General features: G+C 42.2%; 1 protein-coding gene across 2 annotated transcripts in view; it reads left to right on the top strand.

The window, feature by feature from the left end:
- Positions 1-21,192, top strand: part of NRPA2 (nuclear RNA polymerase A2) — an 87,475-nt gene extending 66,283 nt beyond the window's left edge. The window contains exons 17-27 of one of the 2 annotated variants that reach the window (XM_087687910.1): positions 5,282-5,535; positions 5,634-5,795; positions 15,969-16,130; positions 16,201-16,275; positions 16,395-16,498; positions 16,598-16,673; positions 17,837-17,977; positions 18,195-18,338; positions 18,571-18,783; positions 18,910-19,173; positions 19,505-21,192. In XM_087687910.1, the coding sequence (XP_087544036.1) occupies positions 5,282-5,535; positions 5,634-5,795; positions 15,969-16,130; positions 16,201-16,275; positions 16,395-16,498; positions 16,598-16,673; positions 17,837-17,977; positions 18,195-18,338; positions 18,571-18,783; positions 18,910-19,173; positions 19,505-19,906 (1,997 nt within the window). In that variant the 3' untranslated portion in view covers positions 19,907-21,192. The remainder of the gene's footprint in view (positions 1-5,281; positions 5,536-5,633; positions 5,796-15,968; positions 16,131-16,200; positions 16,276-16,394; positions 16,499-16,597; positions 16,674-17,836; positions 17,978-18,194; positions 18,339-18,570; positions 18,784-18,909; positions 19,174-19,504) is intronic. The other variant, XM_087687911.1, reaches the window with a different exon arrangement.
- The last annotated feature ends 1,884 nt before the right edge of the window (positions 21,193-23,076 follow it).

The following is a 23,076-nucleotide window of genomic DNA, read 5'->3' on the forward strand; positions in this document are numbered from 1 at the left end:
TTTTCATATGATGAGTTTGAGGTGCCAGCCACCCATGATGAAGGTGATGCATTAGAGGGTCTTGTGCCACTTTCTTTGGGGTCCATGCTTGTTGTAAATGGCTGAACAAACTTGTTATAGCAAGCTTTTGCTTCGCCACATGCTCTTGGACAGTAGACACTTGATCTTGAATTGTCTCATATAGTGGAAGATGCAGTACAACATTAAACAATTGCTGTAAATGCAGCTAAAACAATCCCTAGATAGTTGTTACAAACTCTTTAGGAGAGTAAAATGGATGCCCCCTTACCTCAATGTTCTAGAGGGGCTGCTAGACGTGCATCACATCATACAGGGGCCACATTTGACTAATTCTACGGAAGTAGATGTTTGTGATGAGCATGTGTTCATGAGCTCATTGTTAGATGATGATCAGCCTACTTCCTTGGACGAAGCTCATCAATATGTCCATTGGATGTAGGCCATCCAAGAGGAGTTAGATTCTATTGCCACTAACTCTACATCGGATCTTGTTGATTTGACACTTAGTAAAAGGGCTATTGGCACAAAATGGGTTTTTAAACTCAAACGCAAGGTTGATGGCACTATTGATAGGTATAAGGCATAGTTAGTTGTAAAAAGCTATGCATAGAAAACGGGTATAGATTATGAGGAAACCTTTGCTCCTATATTTTGTATGAGTACAATGAGATCTGTTATTGGTATGGCTGTAAATCATGGATGGAAAGTATATTAGTTAGACATAAAGACAACATTTTTGAATGGAGATCTACATGAGGATATTTATGTTTCACAATCTCCATGGTTTGTGGTGAAGGGTTTTAAGAGCACATGGTTTACAAGCTGCATAAGGTTGTCTATGGTCTCAAACAAGCTCCTCGTGCATGGTACTCTAAAATTGATGCTTTTTTAGCAAGCAAAGGGGACACGATGTGCAAGGAGTTTTTTCAAGTGCATTAGCTTCACACTTGAGGAGATCGGATTTGCAGCCTTCGTGATCAGTACGGGAGGATTCGCTCTAGCCCAGATGAGGTGTTGGAGATTGCCACTGATGACTATAAACAAACTTTTTAGTTGGAGGCAGTCTCAGCCAGAGTACATCGTTGTAGACAGCAGGTCTAGGACTGCATTCCGTCCCTCGTCACAGAGGAGACGCTCCCTCCTAGGCCCCTTCACAAAGAAGAATTTAGCATGCACAGGATGGGCACAAATGCCCGGGTGAGGATGGTCTTTCTAAGGCCTTCTTCACTACCTACTAGGAGGTGGTGAAGGACCCCTTCTAGTCTTTTAGGAGATTTGCAGCTTAGGATGGATCCAAGTGGAGACTGATCATCTTGTTGTTAGTGGCCTATAAGGCATTGGTCAAGATGATCAGTAGTCGACTCCGCCCCATGCTTCCAAACATCATTCATGACACACAGATAAGGTTTGTCTAGGATAGGAGCATCCTAGACAATGTCTTCACTTTCTTCGAGGCGGCCGAGTGGGCTCATCACAATGGTCAAGGATTGGATGTACTCTTGGATTTCAAGAAGATCTATGATAGGGTTGATTGGGACTTCTTAGAAGGCACTATGGCGAGGTTGGCCTTCCCCCAGGAAAGGATCTGTGGGATTTTTGCACTTTACAGATCGACCATTAGCAGGGTTCTCATAGGTGGCAGGAGGGGGGAGGAGTTTCAGTTAGAGAGATCTGTTCGACAGGCTTGTCCTCTGGCCTCGTATGTGTTCTTACTCTTTGCGGAGGTGATGTCGTACTTCCTCTGTTCACGTGTGAGCGGACTACGTGGCCTTAGGCTTCCAGTGAGGGAGGAGACAGAGCTGGTAGACTCAGAGTATGCAGATGATATAGCCCTTTATGTAGAGGATGATAGGCTGATGTTGGAGAGAGTGAGACTAGCTCTGGAGGTATTTTGCACTGTAGCTTGAGCGAAAATCAACTGGTGAAAGTTGGTTGGTTTTCTTATAGACCCGGGCTCTAGCACGGAGTGGGGCGTTCACTTGGGGTTCAGATGGGTGTGCAGGGGACAGACTGTCCGATATCTAGGGTTCCAGGTGGGACTCGACATCACTCCTGCCCAACAGTTTCTTCTAATTCTTGGCTCTATTAGGCGGAAACTGACCTACTGGAGCATTGTTTACCTTTCCTTAGCGGGCCGAGCCCTGGTGGTTAGCCAGGTCCTCCTAGCGACGGCTTGGTACATAGCCTCTTGTTGGTACTTCTCCTTGTCTTGTGTAGTTCAGCTTTGTTGCCTAGTGCCGAATTTTCTTTGGGTCGGCTCAGATGGTTTGAGGGATTCCCGGGTCAAGGTGGCGTGGGCAACCATCATCCGACATCGGTCTGAGGGAGGGCTTGGGATCATCGACTTAGAGTTTCAGAGCCTGGCCCTTTTGGGCAAGCTAATGGTCTGTGGTCTCACACCAGGAAGGCAGATCTAGAAGGTTCTTTTGTAGGAGGGTCTCTAGGAGTGTAGACCGAGGCTTGATGGTGGTTGGAGGCCATCCTTGAGATGGATCTTCACGATTGCCCAGATCATGCCACCCAAATCTTCCTTCCTCCGCAACCTACTTCGTGTGTGGCAAGGCCTTCACAAGGCCCTAGTTCAAAGGCCCCCAGGACGCGAGGAGGAGATAGACCGCCAGCCGGAGATCTGGAACCCCTAGGTCAGAGATCAGGACAGAATACAGATTGGCGAGCGTCCCCACATCGAGTGGGTTGGATGGGAGGCTGGCCCTGCTCGTACTATCAAGACGTGGCGGGAGGTGTACAGGATGGTGGATCAGGAGGTGTTGCAGCCGGCATTAGGTTGTCAGCGAGGAGCTGAGGTGAGGGGGAGGGAGATTGACTCAGCAATCCCTCAGGAGTGGCTTGACCCCCTGATCCGAGAGCCAGTGGAGCCTGGTGAGGTGTGGGATGCTAGATTCTCACCGGCAGGTATCCCCTTACAGGTGGTAGGTAGAGTGGGCAGCTCTTCGGGATTTTCTTCACCGTGTAGGATGGGCCTCGTTTGGTCCTTGACAGAGGGCAGCAGGATGAGGAGCTTGTTGTCTTTCCTTGGAGGAGGATTCATGTGGTTGGTCTCCAAGGGAAGACCTGGCATCTGGACCCTTATGTGCCCTGGGAGGAGATTCGGGAGTGGCGGCGCCTCTGGATATGGGAGAGCATGCCACTTGATGGGCAGGAGTGGGACCTTGGAGAGTGGCTATGGCCGGCCACTGTGGTCGCCAAGAAGCCACTGAGGTTCTTGGAGTATACAGCTAGGATTGGTAGACATGTACTGATGCAGAAGGACATGGATTGGGCACCTCACATAGCAGATACTGGGTGGAGCACCGCATCACAGATGCCTTTCATTGGACTTTTTGGCTCCACCTGTGGGACATTTGGAGGCCGAGGAGGGTGTCGTATTTCCTTTGGCTTTTGGCACATGGGGGTCTGGCAGTTGGCTGGCCCAGATGTAGCAGGACGAAGGTTGTAAGCGCTGCCCACTACAACACTTGGAAACCCCAAAGCACTGCCTTTGGTCTTGTGAGGGGGCACATCTTGTGTGGAGAGGAGCTTGCCATATTCTCTGTCATGTGGCACCCAACCTTGGATGTATCTCGTGGGTGGCTTTTTGCTAGCAGGTAGTCAGTCTAGGCTGTCACCTTTTGTATGAGGCCGGGATGCAGGACATGATTTTAATCATTGAGGTTGGGTCTTGCACAGTGGTGAGCTTCGAGGCTTTACCTAGTTGCCAAGTAGTGGAGCCCACAGTAGAGCGATCAGAGGTATGGGAGATCAAAGGAAGTCTTACAAGATGGCACATCTAGAAGGCACGCTGTCAGGAGGTTTTTTGCGGGGAGTGCCTTTTTGTAGAGGCGACTTTGGCAAAGCTTTGGACTTCCATCATCCACTCCCTCCACGACTGGTGGGACCAGGTACAAGGCGAGTCTCGAGCTCGTCAAGAGCTCCGTCTTCTCTTTTTGCGCACTTGTGGTGGCCATGACCTATTCTTCATGATGCAGGCAGGCAGTCCAAGATGGTGATACACCCCCCCTCCATGGCTTCTTGCCCCTATCCCCCCCAGACCGCTTGAGAGGCTTGTATACATGATGGATTTGTGATTTGCATCAGCTCCAGCTAGTCTGTTGAGCATGAGCACTCCGTTGTAATCAACCTTTTGAGTAATATATTTAGCCACATTTTACTTGGAAAAAAAAAAAAACTTATAAAAGTGTCAATGTATGGTGTGTGCACCTAGTGTCCTAGGACATTAAAGTGGTGACACTAGGCTCTAGAGTAAATAAACCTAACTCTAGTTAGTTGGTGGAAGGTTGGTTAGGTCAACGCTTGAACTAAACATTAGTTGTACTTTCACTCTATCTTTCAGTTCAGCAAGTACACACTACTATTTTTACCTTCAGCACATAGATCATCACTGTCTCTCATTTCTCTCTCCTCCATAGCTGGTGCCATTTCTCACAAAAAAGAAAGCTTCAAGTGTCAAAACATGAAACTGCACTATCTTTAGAACAACTTCAAGAATGAAGCTTGGATAAGCTTTGCCTTGATGAAAGGAAGCTTTTAGAGCATGTCCATGATGAAAATGGTGCAGTTTGGCCACATGTTGAGGAATGGAGACAGGGTTTAGCCTTTTTTTAATGAAAAGTGAAGCTGATAGAAACTTGCCTACAGACACTGACACAAATCAACTGAAAACTGCATGTCTTGGGAAGTCCTCTTGTGCTGATTGCAATGGCTGTTATGTGCCTGACGATGACAAATGAGAATTGATTTGATCATTGTGTCATCTAGGCAGCCTTTTTGTGATGATTTTATTGACTGATCTAGGGCCAGAGGATTCAATCATAACAAGTTCCTTTTGAGTTTGTGTTTTGATCCTCTTTATAGCTAGAAATAGCATAAAATTGCTGTTCTGCACAAATTTCTTAGAGTTACATTGTGATCGGGATGCATCATCTTTAGACTGCACTTTTACATTTTTTCGTGTGAGCGTTCTGCTGGAAGTAGAAACAACTTCAAAGTTCATTGCTGAATAAGATGCAAACTTAAGTTCCTGTTGGGTCTCCAAATAAAGGTTTACTCATTTGTTGGAGCACAGCCTTTGATATGGTGTGCTTCGTCGAATATTTTATGTAGCTTCCACAAATTTCAGGTTTTTCAATCATTTTTAATGTTGATCAATTCTATTCTGAATATAGATTCATGGTGTCTTTGTGTATTTCTTGGGGAGTGGGTGGTGGAGAGTTTTATATGCTCTAGTCTCTTTGGTTGGCAGAGGTTACATCCGACATGGACTCAAATGGTGGATTAAAGGACTTTCTTCGTATAAGGAAGGATATTACTGCTGTCCTTGCAAGCTTGGGTATGGTTGTGACCCCACCTGCTTTAATCAGAGTGGGTCCTCCAGACTACTTGACTGTGCTTTTGGATGGGCGTGTGATTGGCTATATAAATTCTGATAGGACAGCTTCTCTCGTCGCACATCTTCGGCATATGAAGTCCTCAAAAAGTTCAGAAGTAAGTGCTATTGTAAGTACTGACAATGAGGTTGTCTGTCCGTCCATCTTTTTGTATGTATCCATTTCATCTGTTGTGCAAATTTCTCACATATTAAGTTACAACTTCAGGTTCCTTCAGATTTGGAAATCGCGCATGTTCCATGCACTTTTGCAGGTGCATATCCAGGCTTATTTCTTTTCACAACTCCTGCAAGAATGATTCGGCCTGTTAAGCAATTACTTGCTGATCGAGATGATTCCAGTATTGAAATGATTGGACCATTTGAGCAGGTATGCAAATTCGTATTATGATCTAGAGGTTGCTGGACTGATCCCTAATTTAGGGTTTCAGCAGTTGAACAGAGGAGAGAAGAGAGAGAAAAAAAGTGTGAGAGCTGTATGTCACTTGCCAGCCATAGCATGACCCCATGATAGTAATCAACGACCTTCATCCTAGCAAGTATGTGCTTGCCTGCCACTTTAGCCACTTGGATCTAGCACTTGTGCATATGTTTTAATTGGTCCTGTACTTTAAATGGCCTAAAGGCCTTAACATACGTCCCTTATGTGAGCTATTAGTCATGCACCTCTAAACCTGCTCTGTGTATATTTAAGAATCTGATCATGCACATGGAAGGGATTGCTTATCAAGGAGCTCCATTATGTCATCCCCTGAAGTAAGATTATTGGCACGCCCATCTTCTTCCTTAGCTTGCTTACATGGAAAGTTAGATGCATCTCACTTGTGGCAAAAAGTTGGAGCTTTAAGCCATTCCACCTATCTTCTTACATATCGTAAATGGATCACAATACTTAGGAGACAGCTTCGGACATTGTCTCATTTTCATGGTTTCAGATTGTTCAGGCACGGTTTGGACATTGTCTCATTTTCATGGTTTCAGATTGCTCAGGCACGCTTAGGTACATTTGCTTTTCTTCCTCAAACACTAGAGGTTAGTGGGCAGTCCCCCTCAGCAAAACTCTCCAAAGGCAACTATTAATCTTTCAGCTTTATTTACTTGGCACTATTACAAATGATTCTTGAACTAGGATGTCCTTATCTTTTTCAGGCTGATGAAAGTTCAACAAGGCTATAAGTCTTGTTAAGCCCTTGGCATCCCACACTAGGACTATCATAACACTCAAGAGTATTCAGCACAGAAGTGCTTAATGTTTCAGAGCACATACTCTACCTTTTGTAGAGTAAATGGCCTTTGTCTATTGGAAGATTGAATCCTTCTTGAACATCCCTTGACATTTCTTGTGTGGAGGGCCTTCTGTTTGGATCCCCTCTTTTGATAGTCTCCCATATGGCCTTGTGTGGAGGGCCTTGTGTTTGGATCCCTTGACATTCCTCTGTAATGAATTCAAGAAGATTAATGGTTGTGAATTGAGTAAAACGCAAGTCATTTACCATGGTGATCCTGCTAAGGGAATTTGCTTATATGGCATTATGGACCATCTTGAAGGAGTTTCGCCTGTCTTGCCTTTTCTGTCTTCAGATCAATTTGATTGGTAAGCCACTTACTACCTTCCTAATCAAACACACTCATACCTTGTGGCACCATGCAAGTAGTGCTGCAATTTTTTTGAAGCATGTACTATTGAGTACAAATCCCTTTAATAAATAAAATAATTCTGTTGTCTATGGTTAAGTTTCTTGCTTTCCAAAGCTATTGTTCAACCTGCTTGCAACAAGGCGACACCTATTGCAAAGTTACTTGTATCCAGTTTATCCCCAAAGGGTTTGTTGGATCCACAATATTTACAGTTGGACCTGTAGTAAAAGATACATTCATCTTTTCAAAGTTCCCTTTTTGGTTTATTCCCCATTTGAAGTCGTGCATTGATTAGCTAGAGGCCACAGTTCAAATGGCCTTTGCTGTTGGTCAGACATGCCCCTTATATATGCTATAAGTTATGTATCCTTGAACCCTGTACATGTATATTCCATAAAATATGCATAGTCACAATGCATTAAGGTGTTTCCCCTTAAATGTCATATTTTGCACTTGTGTAAGTGACAAGACTTGACAAGTAATGTCTATTTTTCAAATAACATCACCATGATGACACTCTGTTTTGTTTTACTGTTTCTAGATGTACTTGAGTCTTGAGGTTGACCTGACCATCCTTCTGCATAGTTTTGTTTGTGAGTACAAGAGTTCCAACTGCTTGAATGAAAATCTAGATGTCAGCAGCTTTGAATGTGTCATTCAAATTGAAGTTTGTTACAGATGATTAACGAAACATGGAGTTGATTAAGTGCATAGGGAAGAGGCATAGCCACTGCAACACTGTTATGGACCTGTGGAGATTGCAAGGCTGCTGGCATCTAATAAGGAAGTGCCATACTGAACATGACTGGAAACTTCGTGGGTTAGTGCCTGGTGCATACTTTAATTAACATCAGGAATGTCTTAACAGAGAACATGGATGCGACTGTGGACACAGTTGGTATTTCATGCTTTTCAGATACTGGCAGGAATTGCCAGAATGCTCATGCTTATCCTAACCCTTGTTACATTTCTTTCCTTTTACACGCTGAATCCAGAATGCTTTTGCATATAGAATTCAGACATTTGCAATGAACTTTAATAGACCAATTGTTCAATATCTATAAACTCTTCTGTGACTGCTGTTTCCTTGCATTAGAAGCTCTTTTTGGTATGTTTATTGCATTCCTGGCCTAAATTATTGAATGGTCTATTAATTTTATCCTGGACCTGTTTATTATACTCCCATAGACTTATTTACTTACATTTGTTTACTCGCAACATTATATTTTTTCCTTCTCAACATTTCCAAGAATTTTAAGTGTCTTCGTCTTCTTCTCACTCTGCAGTTCTTTGTCTCAATCTGTGCACAGAGGCCCACTTTCTGTTGTTCCAAATCTTCTTTGTTTATCTGCAAGGCCTCTCTATGCTTGATGGTGCCTTTTGTGTGTTTTTAGTACTCATGAGTCATGTGCAATACTATTAACATTAAATATTTAGTACCTGTTTGCATCCAGTTGCCTATGTGATCAGCTCACAGATGTTTGAAAATTGTGTAACTATCACAAGTACATAACTTGTACAGATCAATTCTAATTGTACCATTGCTTTGTGACCCAAATAATTATTGCATTTCTGCAATGCTGTCAAGCATTAATGGAGTCATGACATATCAATTTTATAGCTTATTCACAGATAAGCTACTTTTTACATACTGAAAAACTTCACATTTTCAAACACAAAAGATTATACTCTAGAGAAGCAGTCAGTCTCTGCATCAAAGAAATGCAAGTTCATTTTGGAGTTTGGCAGCATTATGGCCTTGCTTTAGCAAAACGCTGTTATGCACAGAGTATGCAAAATCAAAGTGTGCAGAACGTTTCTCTCAGGCAATTTGGAGCTCTAGAACTTTGTTTTTAGCAGAGGAAGCAATTTTGGCAGGATTTGTTTTCAGCAGGGGAAGCAATGTTGGCAGGATTTGAGTTATCATGGTTTGCTTTATAGGCAAGGCCAGCTGAGGTAGAGAACTGCGAAGGAGCCACATGTGGAGCTGGGCATCTATTGAGACAGCAAAAGGAAGGTTTGCTCATCCTGTAGATCAGGTTGCTAGCATGAAGAAGTGGTGGCCTGACGGTAAAGATGGTTTGGCAGCAAGATGCAGAATAGCTGATGATGGTGGTGATGAGACACAGCTGGGTGACTACTTGAACCGCAAAAAATGCAGGGCAGTAGGCAGCAAACAGGTTGCATCAGTCTGTAGATTGAAAATGCAGGTTGGGCAGCATATCCAAACAAGGTGGCAGGCTGGGCAGCAGCCAGCTGAACGGGGTGGCAGCAGGTCAGCTCTGCATGATGTTAGAGATTCAGTCATCCCTTGGATGGACACACGCAGTGTATAGTTGTACAGTTAACTTTCAGGAAGATTTACCCATTTCTTGGTTGAGATCGAACACTTTCATGCAGTTGCTAGCTGATTCTTAGCGTCCTGCGCAGTTGGGCTGGCCCTACAAGCTGAGTCGGCAAAACAGGATGCCACGTGGGATGCAGCATATTTGTGCAGCATTTTTTAGTTGTTTTTTATTACTGTGATTATTTTATGCAGCAGTCGACCTGGTTTTTCTGCTGGCTGACCTGTCCATTTTTTTCCTATCTTTGATTGCTTATTTCCTAGTCCTTCCCGCTTGAGTTTTGCAGGTGGGGAGAGATTGTCAGGGGAGATGCACTTGCGAGCCCGTTGTACATATTTTCTTCCTTCATTTCAGCATTCATTCACTGCAGATTTTTACATTCTGCATCTCTCTCTCTCTCTCTCTCTCTCTCGCCCCCCCTCCCCCCTCTTTCAATCTGGTCATATTCTTCCGCATTCGCTGCACTCTAACATGGTATCGGAGTAGCATAGAATGGCTGATTGATTGCAGACAGACCTGAAGAGGAGATTTCAGTGTGAGAAAAGCCTGCGTTTTCAGTGTTTGAGGGCGAGCGGGAGGACTGTCCATTGACACAAGGCTGAGAGGTGTGGAGAAGTGTGGGAAAGGAGCAAAGTCGTTGATTTTTTTATAGATTTTCACTGCTCGTGAAGGAGAAAAGTCTGCGTTTTCAGCCTTTTGATGCAGAATTTGCATTTTCATTGTCTGGAACAGCCGAAACGGGTTCCGGACGAGCGGAGGAAGCCTTAGTAGGGTATTCTTTCAAAGTCAAAGGGGGCTGCCCTTGTTTTTGTGTAGGTTATTGAGGTGACAATGTCTTCCAAGCTCGATGTGAAGTTTCATGCTATTATGGATTGTAAGGCTCCCATGTTACCCACTCTTCCTCAAGATCAGAAACTCAATAGGGAGAATTATTGCATTTGGCAAGTAATAATGCTTGCTATCTTGGAGTCCTATGATTTAGCAGAGCTCGTGGCTAAGGCCATAGACCATGGTAGCCCGGGTTGAGCATTTAACCATTGCTTGGAAGATATGATTGGAATTGAACCAGTTGTACAATTGGATGACCATGATGAAGCAGGTATCTTTGGAGGTATAGATGCGAACGTTGAAACTATGCAAGTCTGCTTCCATGTGGAAGCATGCCAATAAGCTTTGACAAATGTAGATGTAGTTTTAGAATGCAGGGAATACGATTATCTCAGAGGACATGATAATAACTCTTCTCTCTCAGTTATTCCCTCGATTTGGTGCATTTTATTTGCCTTGATTGCTTTAGGGTGCATGGATACCCTTAAGTGGGAGGAGTTGGTTCCAATGGTCTTGGATTAGGAGGAACAACGCAAAGATTAGAATGCTCAGAAGACAGAAGCATTGATAGGATAGTCTTCTTAATAGAAGAGGAAGAACAATAATAATAAGAAGAAGAAGGACAAGAAGATCCAGCAAGACAAAGCCAAGAAGTCCACTTGTCACATTTGTGGCAAGACAGGTCATTGGAAGAAGGATTGCCTTGACAAGGATAAGAAGGATACCAAGAAGGAGAAATCTATGGAGGACTCATGAGTGACGATTGCTCCTTCATTGACCACCTTTCTGTAGTTGGAGGTGATTGAGGATTTGACACCAATGACTATTGATGCAACAATGATGGTTCTAGAACCTCGTGAGTGGATTGTGGACAGTGGTGCTTCACATCATGACTCATTCTACAGATGGTATTACTTACATGTGTTCAATGCATGGGTAAATTCTCATTGGTGACCCAAATTGAGTTATATAATACTCGGTTCGCCCACCTCAATTATGAGCATCTTTGAAAGGCAATTGGTGGTCAGCTTATTTGTGGATTATTAGAGATTAGGGTGAGCTGCTTGCTATGTATGTCTTTTATTCGTGGCAAGCAACATTAAGATGCAATTCCCAGCAAGGTTCGTGTAAGGGCCAATGAGCCCTTGGAGCTTGACCTATGTGGATCGACGAGAACAAAGTCCCTTAAGGGGAGTTTATACTTTATGCTCATTATTGATGATTTTAGCAAGATGACATGGGTGTACTTCTTGGAATTGAAGTCTAAAGCATTCTCACACTTGAAGGATTGATTAATCTTTTAAGAGAACAGGTGTGGTAAGAAACTCAAGACCCTGTGTTTCGACAAAAGAGGGTAGTTTGTCTCAAACAAGCTAGCTAGGTTTCGTGCAGATCGTGGCATTCACTAGGATTTTGTCAACATGAACACACACGCCTTAGGAGAATGGCATATTGATGTGAAAGAATCACACTATGATCGAGATGGTGTGGTATATGATGCAGCATTGGCAAACACCCTAGTGTCTTTGGGCCAAAGCATTGGCCATGACTATCCACATCCTTAATTGATCCCCTACATTGGTTGTGGTTGATATGACGCCTTTGGAGGTTTATTTTGGTTGAAAGACGGATGTGTCTTATTTTAGGGTGTTTGGGTGTGATGCCTATGTTCACATCTTGAAGAAATAGAGAGAAGTTCGAGCCGGCTTCCGCTTTATGGGAGATCTACATGAGTTGAGATCTTTGGTTCGTGGAGTTTCCAACTATAAAGGGAGGTGTTGAGCATCATGTACTAGGAGATTTGGGTGCCACTGTTTTTGGAGCCTATGGCTCTTGAGGCTCCACCATAAGTGGAGGAGATTGCTTTGCCACTAGATTCACCTTTTGAGTCGAGCCTATGGCTCTTGAGGCTCCACCATAAGTGGAGGAGATTGCTTTGCCTCTAGATTCACCTTTGTCGGCATTGGTGGATGTTTTAGAGACCTCATTAAAGGCAAAGTGATGAGGGGAGTATTGGCCTCTTGCTCATTGGTTATGTGATACACTCTATGATGCAGAGATTGAGGGAGTTCCCAAGTAGTATTAGTTGTAGGATGGCTCGCGGCAATCTCAGAGGAACTAGACACATTCCATTGAGCTTGTTTGTACTAACCACTGTTGTTTGATGTTATACAGGATAAGAAGCCCACCTTCGCGAAGGAGGCTTTATAGTCACATCATTGGAAAAATGCTATGGAGTAGGAGTTGGAGGCTATTGAGCGGAATTGCACTTGGGATCTTGTGCCATGGTGCATTCATAGGAAGGTGATTGGAGTCAAGTGGTTCTTTAAGACCATGTACCATAGTGATGGTACTCTGGATAAGTACAAGGCTCGGCAAGGTTTCACGCAACAGTCAAGAGTGGATTTCTATGATACCTTTGCACCTACCACTTGAATGGCTGCGATTAGGGCCATTCTTGCCTTAGCTAGCTATAGGTGATGGCTGGTTTATGAGCTTGATTTGATGTATGCATTCCTTAATAGTGATTTGAAGGAAGGAATTCATGTTGAGTAGGCTCTTATCTTCTCCTCATCCAGTGACAAAGCTTACAAGTTGAAGAAGGCTCTTTATGGCCTCAAACAGGCTCCACATGTTTGAAATGAGAACATAGACTTGTTTCTCCAAGGGAAGTTAGGGTATCAACATTCTTCTTTTAATCCCTAGTTGTACGTCTACGCCTTGGTTGGAGGCAAAGTCACTAGAAACGTTTCGTCCCATTTCATGTTTCAAGGTTTCATTTTGCGTTTTGTCTTGTTAGCTACCTCGAGGTTTCAAGTTTCGAAAAATATCATTTATAATAATTAGAATTACTATATATTAGTAATATTAGGGAAATAAGAATAGATCCAATATAGTGTTATTAGAGAAAGAAAACGAATTCATTTTAAAAAATGCTTATTCCACCTAGATCCTAGAGTCAAAAGTCAAAAGCCTAAAACAAAAGCATCCATTTCACCTACTAATTGGGAAATTACCATTCATGACTCACAAATCAATATGTATAGGCTACAACATACATGTAATACATAATGTAAAGTGAAAGTAGAAAGTGATGTTCATGAGTGATAACCTTGTGGGAAGGCATTTTTGCTTCAAATAAAAGCCCAAGGTAGAGGGAAAAATGGAGTGTGAAAGAGGTGCAGGACAAAGAGGAGGAAGAGATGAGGTGGAGATGGAGGAGGATGAGATGGAGGAGGAGATGGTGGGGTGTGTAAGGAGGAGGACAGAAAAAATGTAGGCTATAATAGAAAAACAGATTGCACGTTTTTAATAAAAGAAACTCTTTAAAAAGCTTTTTCGTTTTACGACTTCGTTTCATGAAATGAAACAAAGTAGGAAGAGATGGAGGAGGTGATTGGGCACACAAGGATGGTGGAAAAATTATGAATCACAAAAGAAAATTAGGCCACATGTTCTTTCAATAAAAGACAACCTTTTAAAAATATTTTTATTTCGTAAAACTTTTTTTTTCATTTCATGACTATGTTTCGCAAAGAAAAATGAAACAATTCTTATGTTTTGAGGTTTCGTGCTTCTCCATGACGAAATGTGTTTTTTGGTTACTATCATTGGAGGGCACACATTGTTTGTTCTTTATTTGGGCAATTTCATTTTGATAGGTGACCATGCCTAGAAGGTCAAGTAGACAAAGGAGGCACTATTCGAAATGATGGATATGGGCCTTGTCTGGTTCTTGGTTGGTCATGAGATTTGACAGATGCTGAGGGGGGTTTTCATTATGACAATGGGAGTTGCATTGCTTTGGCATCAAATACTGGTATTCGATGCTAGGTCAAGGCACATTGAGATACATTACCATTTCTTTTGGGAGAAGATCTTGGATGAGACTATTGATGTGGTGTATAGCAAGACGGGGAAGATAACTTGGCATATTTGTTTACAAAGGCTCTTCCTTTGGCCATTCTTCAACAACATTCTAGATCCGTGAGCCTTATGTCGCACCCAAGATCTAAGAGGGGGTGTTAGAGATTCAGTCAGGCATAGGCAGCGACAGTTGTAAAATCATCGTTCTTGGGTAGATTTACACATCATGGCTGAGGTCAGACAGTTTTATGCAGTCACCAGCTGATTCTTAGTTCTTCTAGGCAGTCGGGCAAGCCATATAGGCTGAGTAGGCCAAGCAGGATGCCTTGTGGTATGCAGCATATTTGCACAGCATTTTTGAATTGCTGTTATTATTGTGTGCAGCAGTAGGCCAGGTTTTTGCTTGCTGAACTAGTCATTTTTCCCTATTTTTCATTGCTTATTCATTGGATGGCCTGCCCAAGTCATTCCCACTTGAGTTTTGCAGGTGGAGAGATATCCTCAAGGGAGATACACTCGACCGTCCATTGTACATATTTGCTTCCTTCATTTCAGCGTTCATTTATTGCAGATTTCTGCATTCTACTGTCTCTTTCTCTCTCCCTTCTGTCAATGCTCATCTTCTTTAAGTCTTGTCACACACTTATGCATTCGTTGCACTTTGACAGATGGCAGGAAACATGCCACTTCCGCAAGGTAGCATCCACTAGGCAATGGAGAGGTGAAGGTGATCAGCAATTGATGAAGATGACGACTAAATGAATGAATGAATGAATGAATGAATATGTGCTGACAATTCCCAATCCTGTGTGAAAAATTGGACATTTGTCTTATTGTGCACCATAAATGCCAAATAAGACAAATAGAACCTTTTGGGGTTGTAAATGGGGACCAATGCACTTAATGACTTTGGTTGTTCAACACATGGAAGCAATAGAAACAACTGGTGAACATCGAAAGAGATGAACATGAAGGCAAGAACACATGAACTCAATGATTGGAGAAATGGGCCATGGAATCTATATACCAAAGCATGAGGAGATGACAAACCACGGGGGCTATGTAACACCAAAGTGCTTTTAATCTCCCCCTCTCCACAAAATGCAGATGTCAATGAATGCTAGAGAGTGGAGAGGAAATAGGCCAAGGAACAAGGCCCGAGACAACTGAGCCAGCCACAAAAGGCTGCCCAATAGCACACTCGAGCACTCACCCAACTGATCCAGCCACAAATGTCTGTCCAACTGCACACTTGAGCACCCACCCAAGTGCCCAAATACAACCAGTAAAACCTGTGAAATGCACTTATGCTATAACAATTGCAGCCCATTGGATTGTTTATTCACTTGACCATTGCATTTATGTACTTAGGAGTCCTTCATAGGACTTTTTATACTTCGTATCTTACTTTGGGGATTTTTCTGAGTGCTATTGATAGAATATCCTTTGGCATTTGAGAGAGAGAGGGTGATGGATGTATATTGGAGTGCTCTATAACTGCTTCTATATGGTCTAGAAATGTGCAAGAGCCAAGAGGATTCTTTTGAATGCATTCCTGCTCTTAAGTGCTTTCATGTGTAGTACATGTATTTTAATGAACCAATATGGTTTTGTCCTTTTCATGTCTCCCCTACCCGCAACACCCCCTCCTAAAATGAAGAAAATAGAGGAAGAAGAGAAACCTAAAACAAGACCATACAAATTGTGATTTGATCTAATTTGGAATAAACCAACTTGAAACACGTTCATAATGCTCATCAAATCTTACTGAATTGGAGCATCTTGTGTTAGCTAATACCTCGCTGTCTTTGCAAAAGTTTCTTGCTAAGACATGTTACATAGGTAAGGTCATTTTGCTCTGGCAGGTTTACATGGAGATAAGTTGTCCAGATGGAATCAATGGAGGTCGTTCAGATGTTCCTGCTACTCATGCAGAGTTGTCTGCAATGTCAATGCTAAGTGTAGTTGCTGGTCTAACGCCTTGGTCAGATCACAATCAAAGCCCACGCAATATGTATCAATGTCAGGTAAATACTTTCTCTGTGTAGTACTTGTCTGTTGATGGTTCAGTCAGAACTGAAAGGCTGGGAAATGCAGATGGCAAAACAGACTATGGGATTTCCTTCACAGACAATTCAGTTTCGAACAGATAATAAACTATATCGCTTGCAGGTAAGGATTTGAATTGCTAGTTTGTGTTAGTAGGTGTTAAAATCAAAATTTTTCCAGGCCATTGTTTTGACCCCTAGACTTTTAGGCTTGCACATTTAATGCTATTTGGTGTTGTTTAGACTCCGCAAACTCCTTTGGCTCGTACAAGGCGATATGTGAATTATCATATGGATGAGTTTCCAACAGGAACAAATGCTATTGTTGCTGTGCTGTCATATACAGGGTAAATTTCTGTATATTTCAACATTAATCAGGTCTGTCATTGTGAAAAGGACTCATGTAGCATAATTTGAACATTGACCTTGCCTCTCTGCTTTACTAGATATGACATGGAAGACGCTATGGTAATAAACAAGTCCTCAATGGAGCGTGGTTTATGCCATGGACAAATATACAAAGTAAGTGGATAGAAGATTGTGAATAATTTGTTGTTTGACTTTGGTTTCTTCAGGTTTGTGGATCTATTTGAAGTGTGCATGGTTGCATGTTTGCTGAAGTCCACTGTGTTTTCTGGCCTTAATTCTTCTCCTATTGTCTAAGGCTTTGCTTTGAATGTGTCTTCTATGTAAACAGGCTTATTTTAAGTTGGATAAGAATCTTGTGTACTAGAATATGTGCAACTTGGTTGAAGCTTTAGATAGTGTTTTACAGGCAGGCGCCTGTCCATGGCGAAGAATGTGAACCACTGCTAGAGGACGCTCCAGGTCCACTAATATCTTGTGACTGTTGCTGTGTGGGCACTGACCACGGCCAGGATGTAGCACAAGTTAGAGCAAGAAGCTCACACACAAGCCCATGTAGCTTACATTCTATAAATGTGGGTTTTCTAATATTCATCCAACAACGGGATTTATTAGTTTTATTTGTACAAAGGAAATTGCAAGGGCACAATTGAATGGAAATGAGTCTTTTAGGTTCTGCAGAATGGATATTGCCACTGCTATTTTGGACCAAATATTCCAAATACAATTTCAAAACCCATATTGTGCTTCTCGTATGGATTGGCTCTGAATGAGAAGGAAAGTTTCAGGCATTACTGTAACAAACAAGAAGCCAAAGATTGCCATTAAAAAGATTGGACATTATCGATTAAAGAATTAGCGAGTTGGTTTCATCAGTTGTGTATCAGGTGTCTCTTTCATTAATCATACTGCATGGGTAGGCATGATTAACATAGAACATTAGGGAGCATTGACAATCATCTGAAAACCAGAGTGTATCCCTGATAGGTAAGCTACGTATTTTCATTTGTTCATTATAGAGTTGTTCTTAAGTATTCAAGAACCGACATGAAGATCTTTAATGGGTCCATTCTTCAGGCATAAACGTTTAGTTAAATTAGGTTTCTTATGAATGTTTGGTTCATGCTTCCTAAAGGATCCCCATGGTTTCATGCTGAATGGCAGATATCTTTCAATAGAATCCCTGCGGTAGGTTGTGTTTGATTACTGATATTTTAGATATTTGTTCTCATGTCTTATCTTTTTAATGTGTCCTAGTTGAGCTTCCACTTGTGGAGTATGGCCAGTAAGAAAGGTCCTAATATTGCTTCCATTTCCAGACTGAGACAATTGATTTGACCAAAACACAGCAGAAAAAAGATGGGTATGTCAATAGGTTCTCAAGGGGAAGCACAAGTGCAGGGAAGTGGCAGTTGGATGCAAAGTATTTAGACGTTGATGGGCTTCCCTACATCGGCCAGGTTGTTTCTAACTAGATGATGTTAAGTTGAATATGAAGTGTGCTAGTTTTTTTGTAGTGCTTGGAAATAGAGGCACTAGTAGCTCTCCTGTTTAAAGTCAAGAACGAAGTGTGTCAATTGTTTTGTAGTGCTTGGAAATTGAGGCACTACTAACTTTCTGGTTGAGCAATTTGATGGTGTAAGTTGTACAATAACATGACTCCTGATGGCACTGCAGAGGCTGAAAGGTGATGATCCTTATTGTAGTGTTGTCAACACTATGACTGGACGTGCAAAACTTTTCAAGATCAAGGTGTCAGAGACCGCTGTCGTTGATTATGTAGCTGCTATTGGAACGGGTCAAAAGGAGCCTTTGCAGAAGGTGATTACATTCTTGGTGTTCTACGCTGTTAAAGATTAATGTGTGATGGGTCTTTTGTATATCCTTAACTCAAATTCTCAATAATTAGCTTCCTTAAATATTTTCTGTGGTTCTCCTTCAAAATGTTACATAATGGAAGCTTCCACCAGTTACCTTGCAAGAGGCTTGAGGAGGAAGAATAGAGAAGTATTCTGTGTGCTGAATCCTTGTTTGGATGTGTCTCTAATTCCAGGTCACAATAAGATTACGGCAGGAAAGAAACCCAGTTATAGGTGACAAGTTTAGTAGTCGGCATGGGCAGAAGGGTATCTGCTCTCAGTTATGGCCTGATATTGACATGCCATTCTCACATGTTACTGGCATGCGGCCTGATATAATTATCAATCCTCATGCTTTTCCATCTCGGATGACTATTGGGATGCTTTTAGAGTCACTGGCAGCAAAGGTAATGCTTTCTGCTTTTTAAAACATGCAACTTCTTAGAATATCTGCTGTGGTTTATTGAAGCATGTGGCATGCTCCTCGGATGGATTTCCCTCAGTTGAAAACTAAATACCATTTTCAAAATCAGGGTGGGGCTTTGGAAGGCAAGTTTGTTGATGCTACACCATTTCAAGGTTTTGACTCTGCAATCAGTGGAGATGGCGCAATTCTGAAGACACAGAATGGAACAATAGCTAATGATTATGGGAAAATATTACGGTCTCATGGTTTCAACTATCATGGAACAGAGGTTATGTATAGTGGGGTTTTTGGTACGGAGTTGGTATGTGAAATATACATTGGAATTGTTTACTATCAGCGTTTACGACATATGGTGTCAGACAAGTTTCAGGTTTGTTTTCTGCAAGCGCCATGACTTTTGTGCTATGAGTGATAAGTTTTGGGCTCAAAACCTGCAGTTTAAAATCACTTTCAGAATCCTGCAGGGGAGTCTTTTTTGCATCTTCCTTAATTAAATCAATTGCTAGCTTAAAAGTGACTTCATTATTCTTCCATCAGCAGAACAGTAGCTAGATTTTGTAAGAGCAGGCAGATGGAGGGTGAGAAAACCTGTGTGTTCATCAATTTTATATAAAACAACCTATCAAAATAAGGGTGGGAAAATTCTATCAGTCCCTTTTCTGATCATTTGTTTCTTCTAACTGATGATCATAGTTGTGCAGGTTCGGTCAAGGGGAGCTGTAAATCCAGTAACCCAGCAGCCGGTAAAGGGTCGCTCTGCTGGAGGAGGCATTCGTTTTGGGGAAATGGAGCGTGACTCTCTTCTTGCGCATGGAGCAGCATATCTACTGCATGACAGGATGCATACATGCTCTGATTATCACATTGCAAATGTTTGCTCTCTTTGTGGCAGTTTAATCTCACCAGTGACTGTGCCTCAAACAAAGCCTGGACAGGTAAATGTTCCACTGGTGGGAAGACGCAGCAAAAAGGTAACATGTGGCTTTTGTAAAACAGGTAAAGCAATCGAGAAGGTGGCTATGCCTTTTGCTTTCAGGTACTTAACAGCTGAGCTTGCTGCTATGAATATAAAATTGACATTGGAAATGTCTGATGATAAATGACCATCCTAGCTCAGTGACAGTGATTCTACACTATCACCTGCCAATGTCATAGAAAACATCAGGATGGCGTTTGTCAGCATACAAATGGTGTCAAGACCTTGAATCAACGAGACATAACTGGGTCAGGAGAACGTTATAGCAACTCCAATAGAAGATGGAATTGCAGCTTGCTCATAACAGTACATTGCTCTGAAGTTGTCTTCCTGCATTTAAGATAAAATGTTCCACACCAAGTTGTGCGTCATCAGGCTGCTGGACACGGATAGATGCTCACATCTGTGCAAGTATGTATATATGGCAGCTTATACACACTCAGATTACGTTCCTAATCATCTACTGGGCTTGGAGCTAGCCAGGTGATTAAGCAATGCTCAAATGAAGCTACCAGCTGACTGCTGAAGGGTTACTTCCACATGCTTAGCTTGGTATTTGATGAGTGACAAGGTTGCAATGCTGTATGATATTCTCCTGTAGTCTCACATGATCACATGAGGTGGTTTTACAATTGAGCAAAAGAGAATGGTAATTGCTTTGAGACATTGTCACCAAGTACACATTGGAGATAGTTTGCAGAAGTGATGATGCTTGTGTGCTTTGAATTCTTGAAAATGATTGTAAGCCCTGCAATGAATGCAAATATAGCGAGGTGATATTATATATAAAGGGCTTGCTTAAAAGTTTTGGGATACTCTGCAGTTGGGATATATAGGTTGGATGCCCTCCCAGGAATCAACAAAGCTGCAACCTTACAATGGTTGTTGGGATGCAGCTTCCTGCTTCTGAGACAAAGGATATACGATAATGGTTTTGTAACGAGAAGTCAATCCTTACCAATCAAACTAAACTCCAAGTTGTAGCCCTGACTAGCTAGCTCTCCTTATGTGCTTTGAATTCTTGAAAATGATTGTAAGCCCTGCATTGAATGCAAATATGGCCAGGTGATGTTATTTATGGAGGGCTTGCTGAAAAGTTCTGAGATACTCTGCAGTTGGGATATGCAGGTTGGATGCCCTCCCAGGAATCAACAAAGCTGCAACCTTACAATGGTTTTTGGGATGCAATTCCCTGCCTCTGATACAAAGGATATACGATAAGATATTTGTAATAAGAAGTCAAGCCTCACTAATCAAATTAGACTCCAAATTGTAGCCCTGACTAGCTAGCTCTCCTTGTTATTGAACTGGTTACAATACATACATGAATTATTGTATGTTTTGAAAAAATCCTGATTTGTTTTTTTTCAATCAATGAAAGTCTGGAGAAGGCATCATGTGCTATCAATGAAAGTTTCAGCTTTCAACCCTCCTTTAAAATTGGAGCCATAAAGTGGATTAGGAGAATTTCAGCTAGCTTATGCCTTTGTGTTGAAACTCGATGAAACTCTCAGACTGGGTTTAAATGGTACGTGAGAATTTGGTAAAGTAGTTGATTGGAATTTGATTTCTAGTAGAGTAAAAGGATCTTAGCAATTTGAAGTGAAATGTTTACATTCGAGTCAACTGGCTTGCTTGACCAGTTACGTGTCAGGAAGGACAACATGAGCTTGTAAGCTGTGGCTGCCCTTGCAAGACGGGCAATGTGTTGGGAGGAGAGAGCACTGCAGAGAGATCTGGCAGCCATGTAATAAGATGTTATATATAGGAACCCCAGGTGATCACATCCTTTAGCATCCTTTGCCAGTATGTTGTGTATGGGTGGTTCTTTAAAGTTTTAACTTTCTCAGCACAGTTGCAAAAGCATGTGCAGAGACTGTTTTGGTGTGGTTTGGCCCAATACTACAGGGAATCTTGTTTCGCAGCAGTTGAGTCCAGCAAGGGAGTGCAGACATGCCCCAATGAGGTAATAGGGTTAGCTAGAGGTTTTTACAGGAAAAATCTAGTGGGACCAAATCTTGACGTGGGTCTCTTTTTGTAGGGAGGTTTGGGAATGTATCTGGAGTCGTCATCATAGGGAGATCAGTTACTTTGTTTTGTCACTCATCACTGAGTAGGAATTGCTTCCTAGGAAAGAATGACCTTTCCACCTTCTGGGGCAAGGTGTGTTTTCTGCTTAGGAGCTAGCCTCTCAACTGGCTTAGTTTGTTTCATTGTGAAGAGGAGATTGGCAACACCTATGCTGGCGGTAACTCTGTCTGTCTTTTGTTTGTGGCCTACAAGGCCCTACTACAGATGATTAGTACTAGATTACACCCCTTTTTAGTAGAGATTATCCACTATACTCAAATAGGCGATAACTTTATCTAAGACAAATTCTCCATCTTCTTTGAGACAATGGAGTGGGACGAACACACTTGTCAGGACTTTGGGCTTTGTGAAACCCTACACCACTGCTGAGTGGGACTATTTGGAGGTTACCATGGTAGATAGAGCGATCATAAGTAACAGAGAGTACTTCCACCTGGAGCGATTAGCAAGTAGTGTTCCTTGGCTCTTTGTGCTAAGGGGCCTTAGGTTCTCCATGTATCCAAATAGAGTTTGGCTCAAGTGCGCAGATAACACAACCCTCTGTATGTAGATGACATTATGGTGCTAGTGAAGGATGATGTTAGCCTTGGAGGCCTCTTGCACAATAGGAGCAATAGTCACTTTATGTCAGTTGATTTGCTTATAGGCCTCCAAGAAAGTTTATTTGGGCTTCTGATGGGTCACTTTAGGGAAGACTAATATGTGAAGAGTATGATGGCCATGCCCTCTAGGGCAAGTTGGTGGTTTGAAAGCCTTTACCATGTGAAAGGGACTATGGGATTCTGAGGATTTTTTGATGGATTTCAGCCATGTGTGGTGGTGATTGAAGGTCCTCCTTGCACTGTTGCTTGTATGGTAGTGCTTGCACAAGGTTGAGGAGACACCCTCAAGTTGTTGTTAGGAGATTAATAGGTAGCCAATCAGCTGAAATGGGCAATGCCAAGATTTGGAGAGCATATTTGGTGGGCGAGATCAACTAGAATTCATAAGTTGGTTTTTCTTTTGGCCCTAATTTCACTTGGGCCTTTGATGGGTAACCCAAGGGTAGATATTATATAGCTTGTGTTCTAGGTGGAGCTTGATATCATAGCTGACTGATAGTCCATGTGTGTGGTGGATTGCATCTTATTGAAGTCAGCATATAGAATGGTTGATCTCTTATATTAGATATATAGTTGACCGATAGTCCCATGTGTGTGGTGGATT

This window comes from Lygodium microphyllum, chromosome 11 (genome assembly GCF_053477565.2).
Source record: "Lygodium microphyllum isolate KBCC chromosome 11, Lygodium_microphyllum_v1.1.10, whole genome shotgun sequence".
In the NCBI taxonomy this organism is placed as follows: Eukaryota; Viridiplantae; Streptophyta; class Polypodiopsida; order Schizaeales; family Lygodiaceae; genus Lygodium; species Lygodium microphyllum.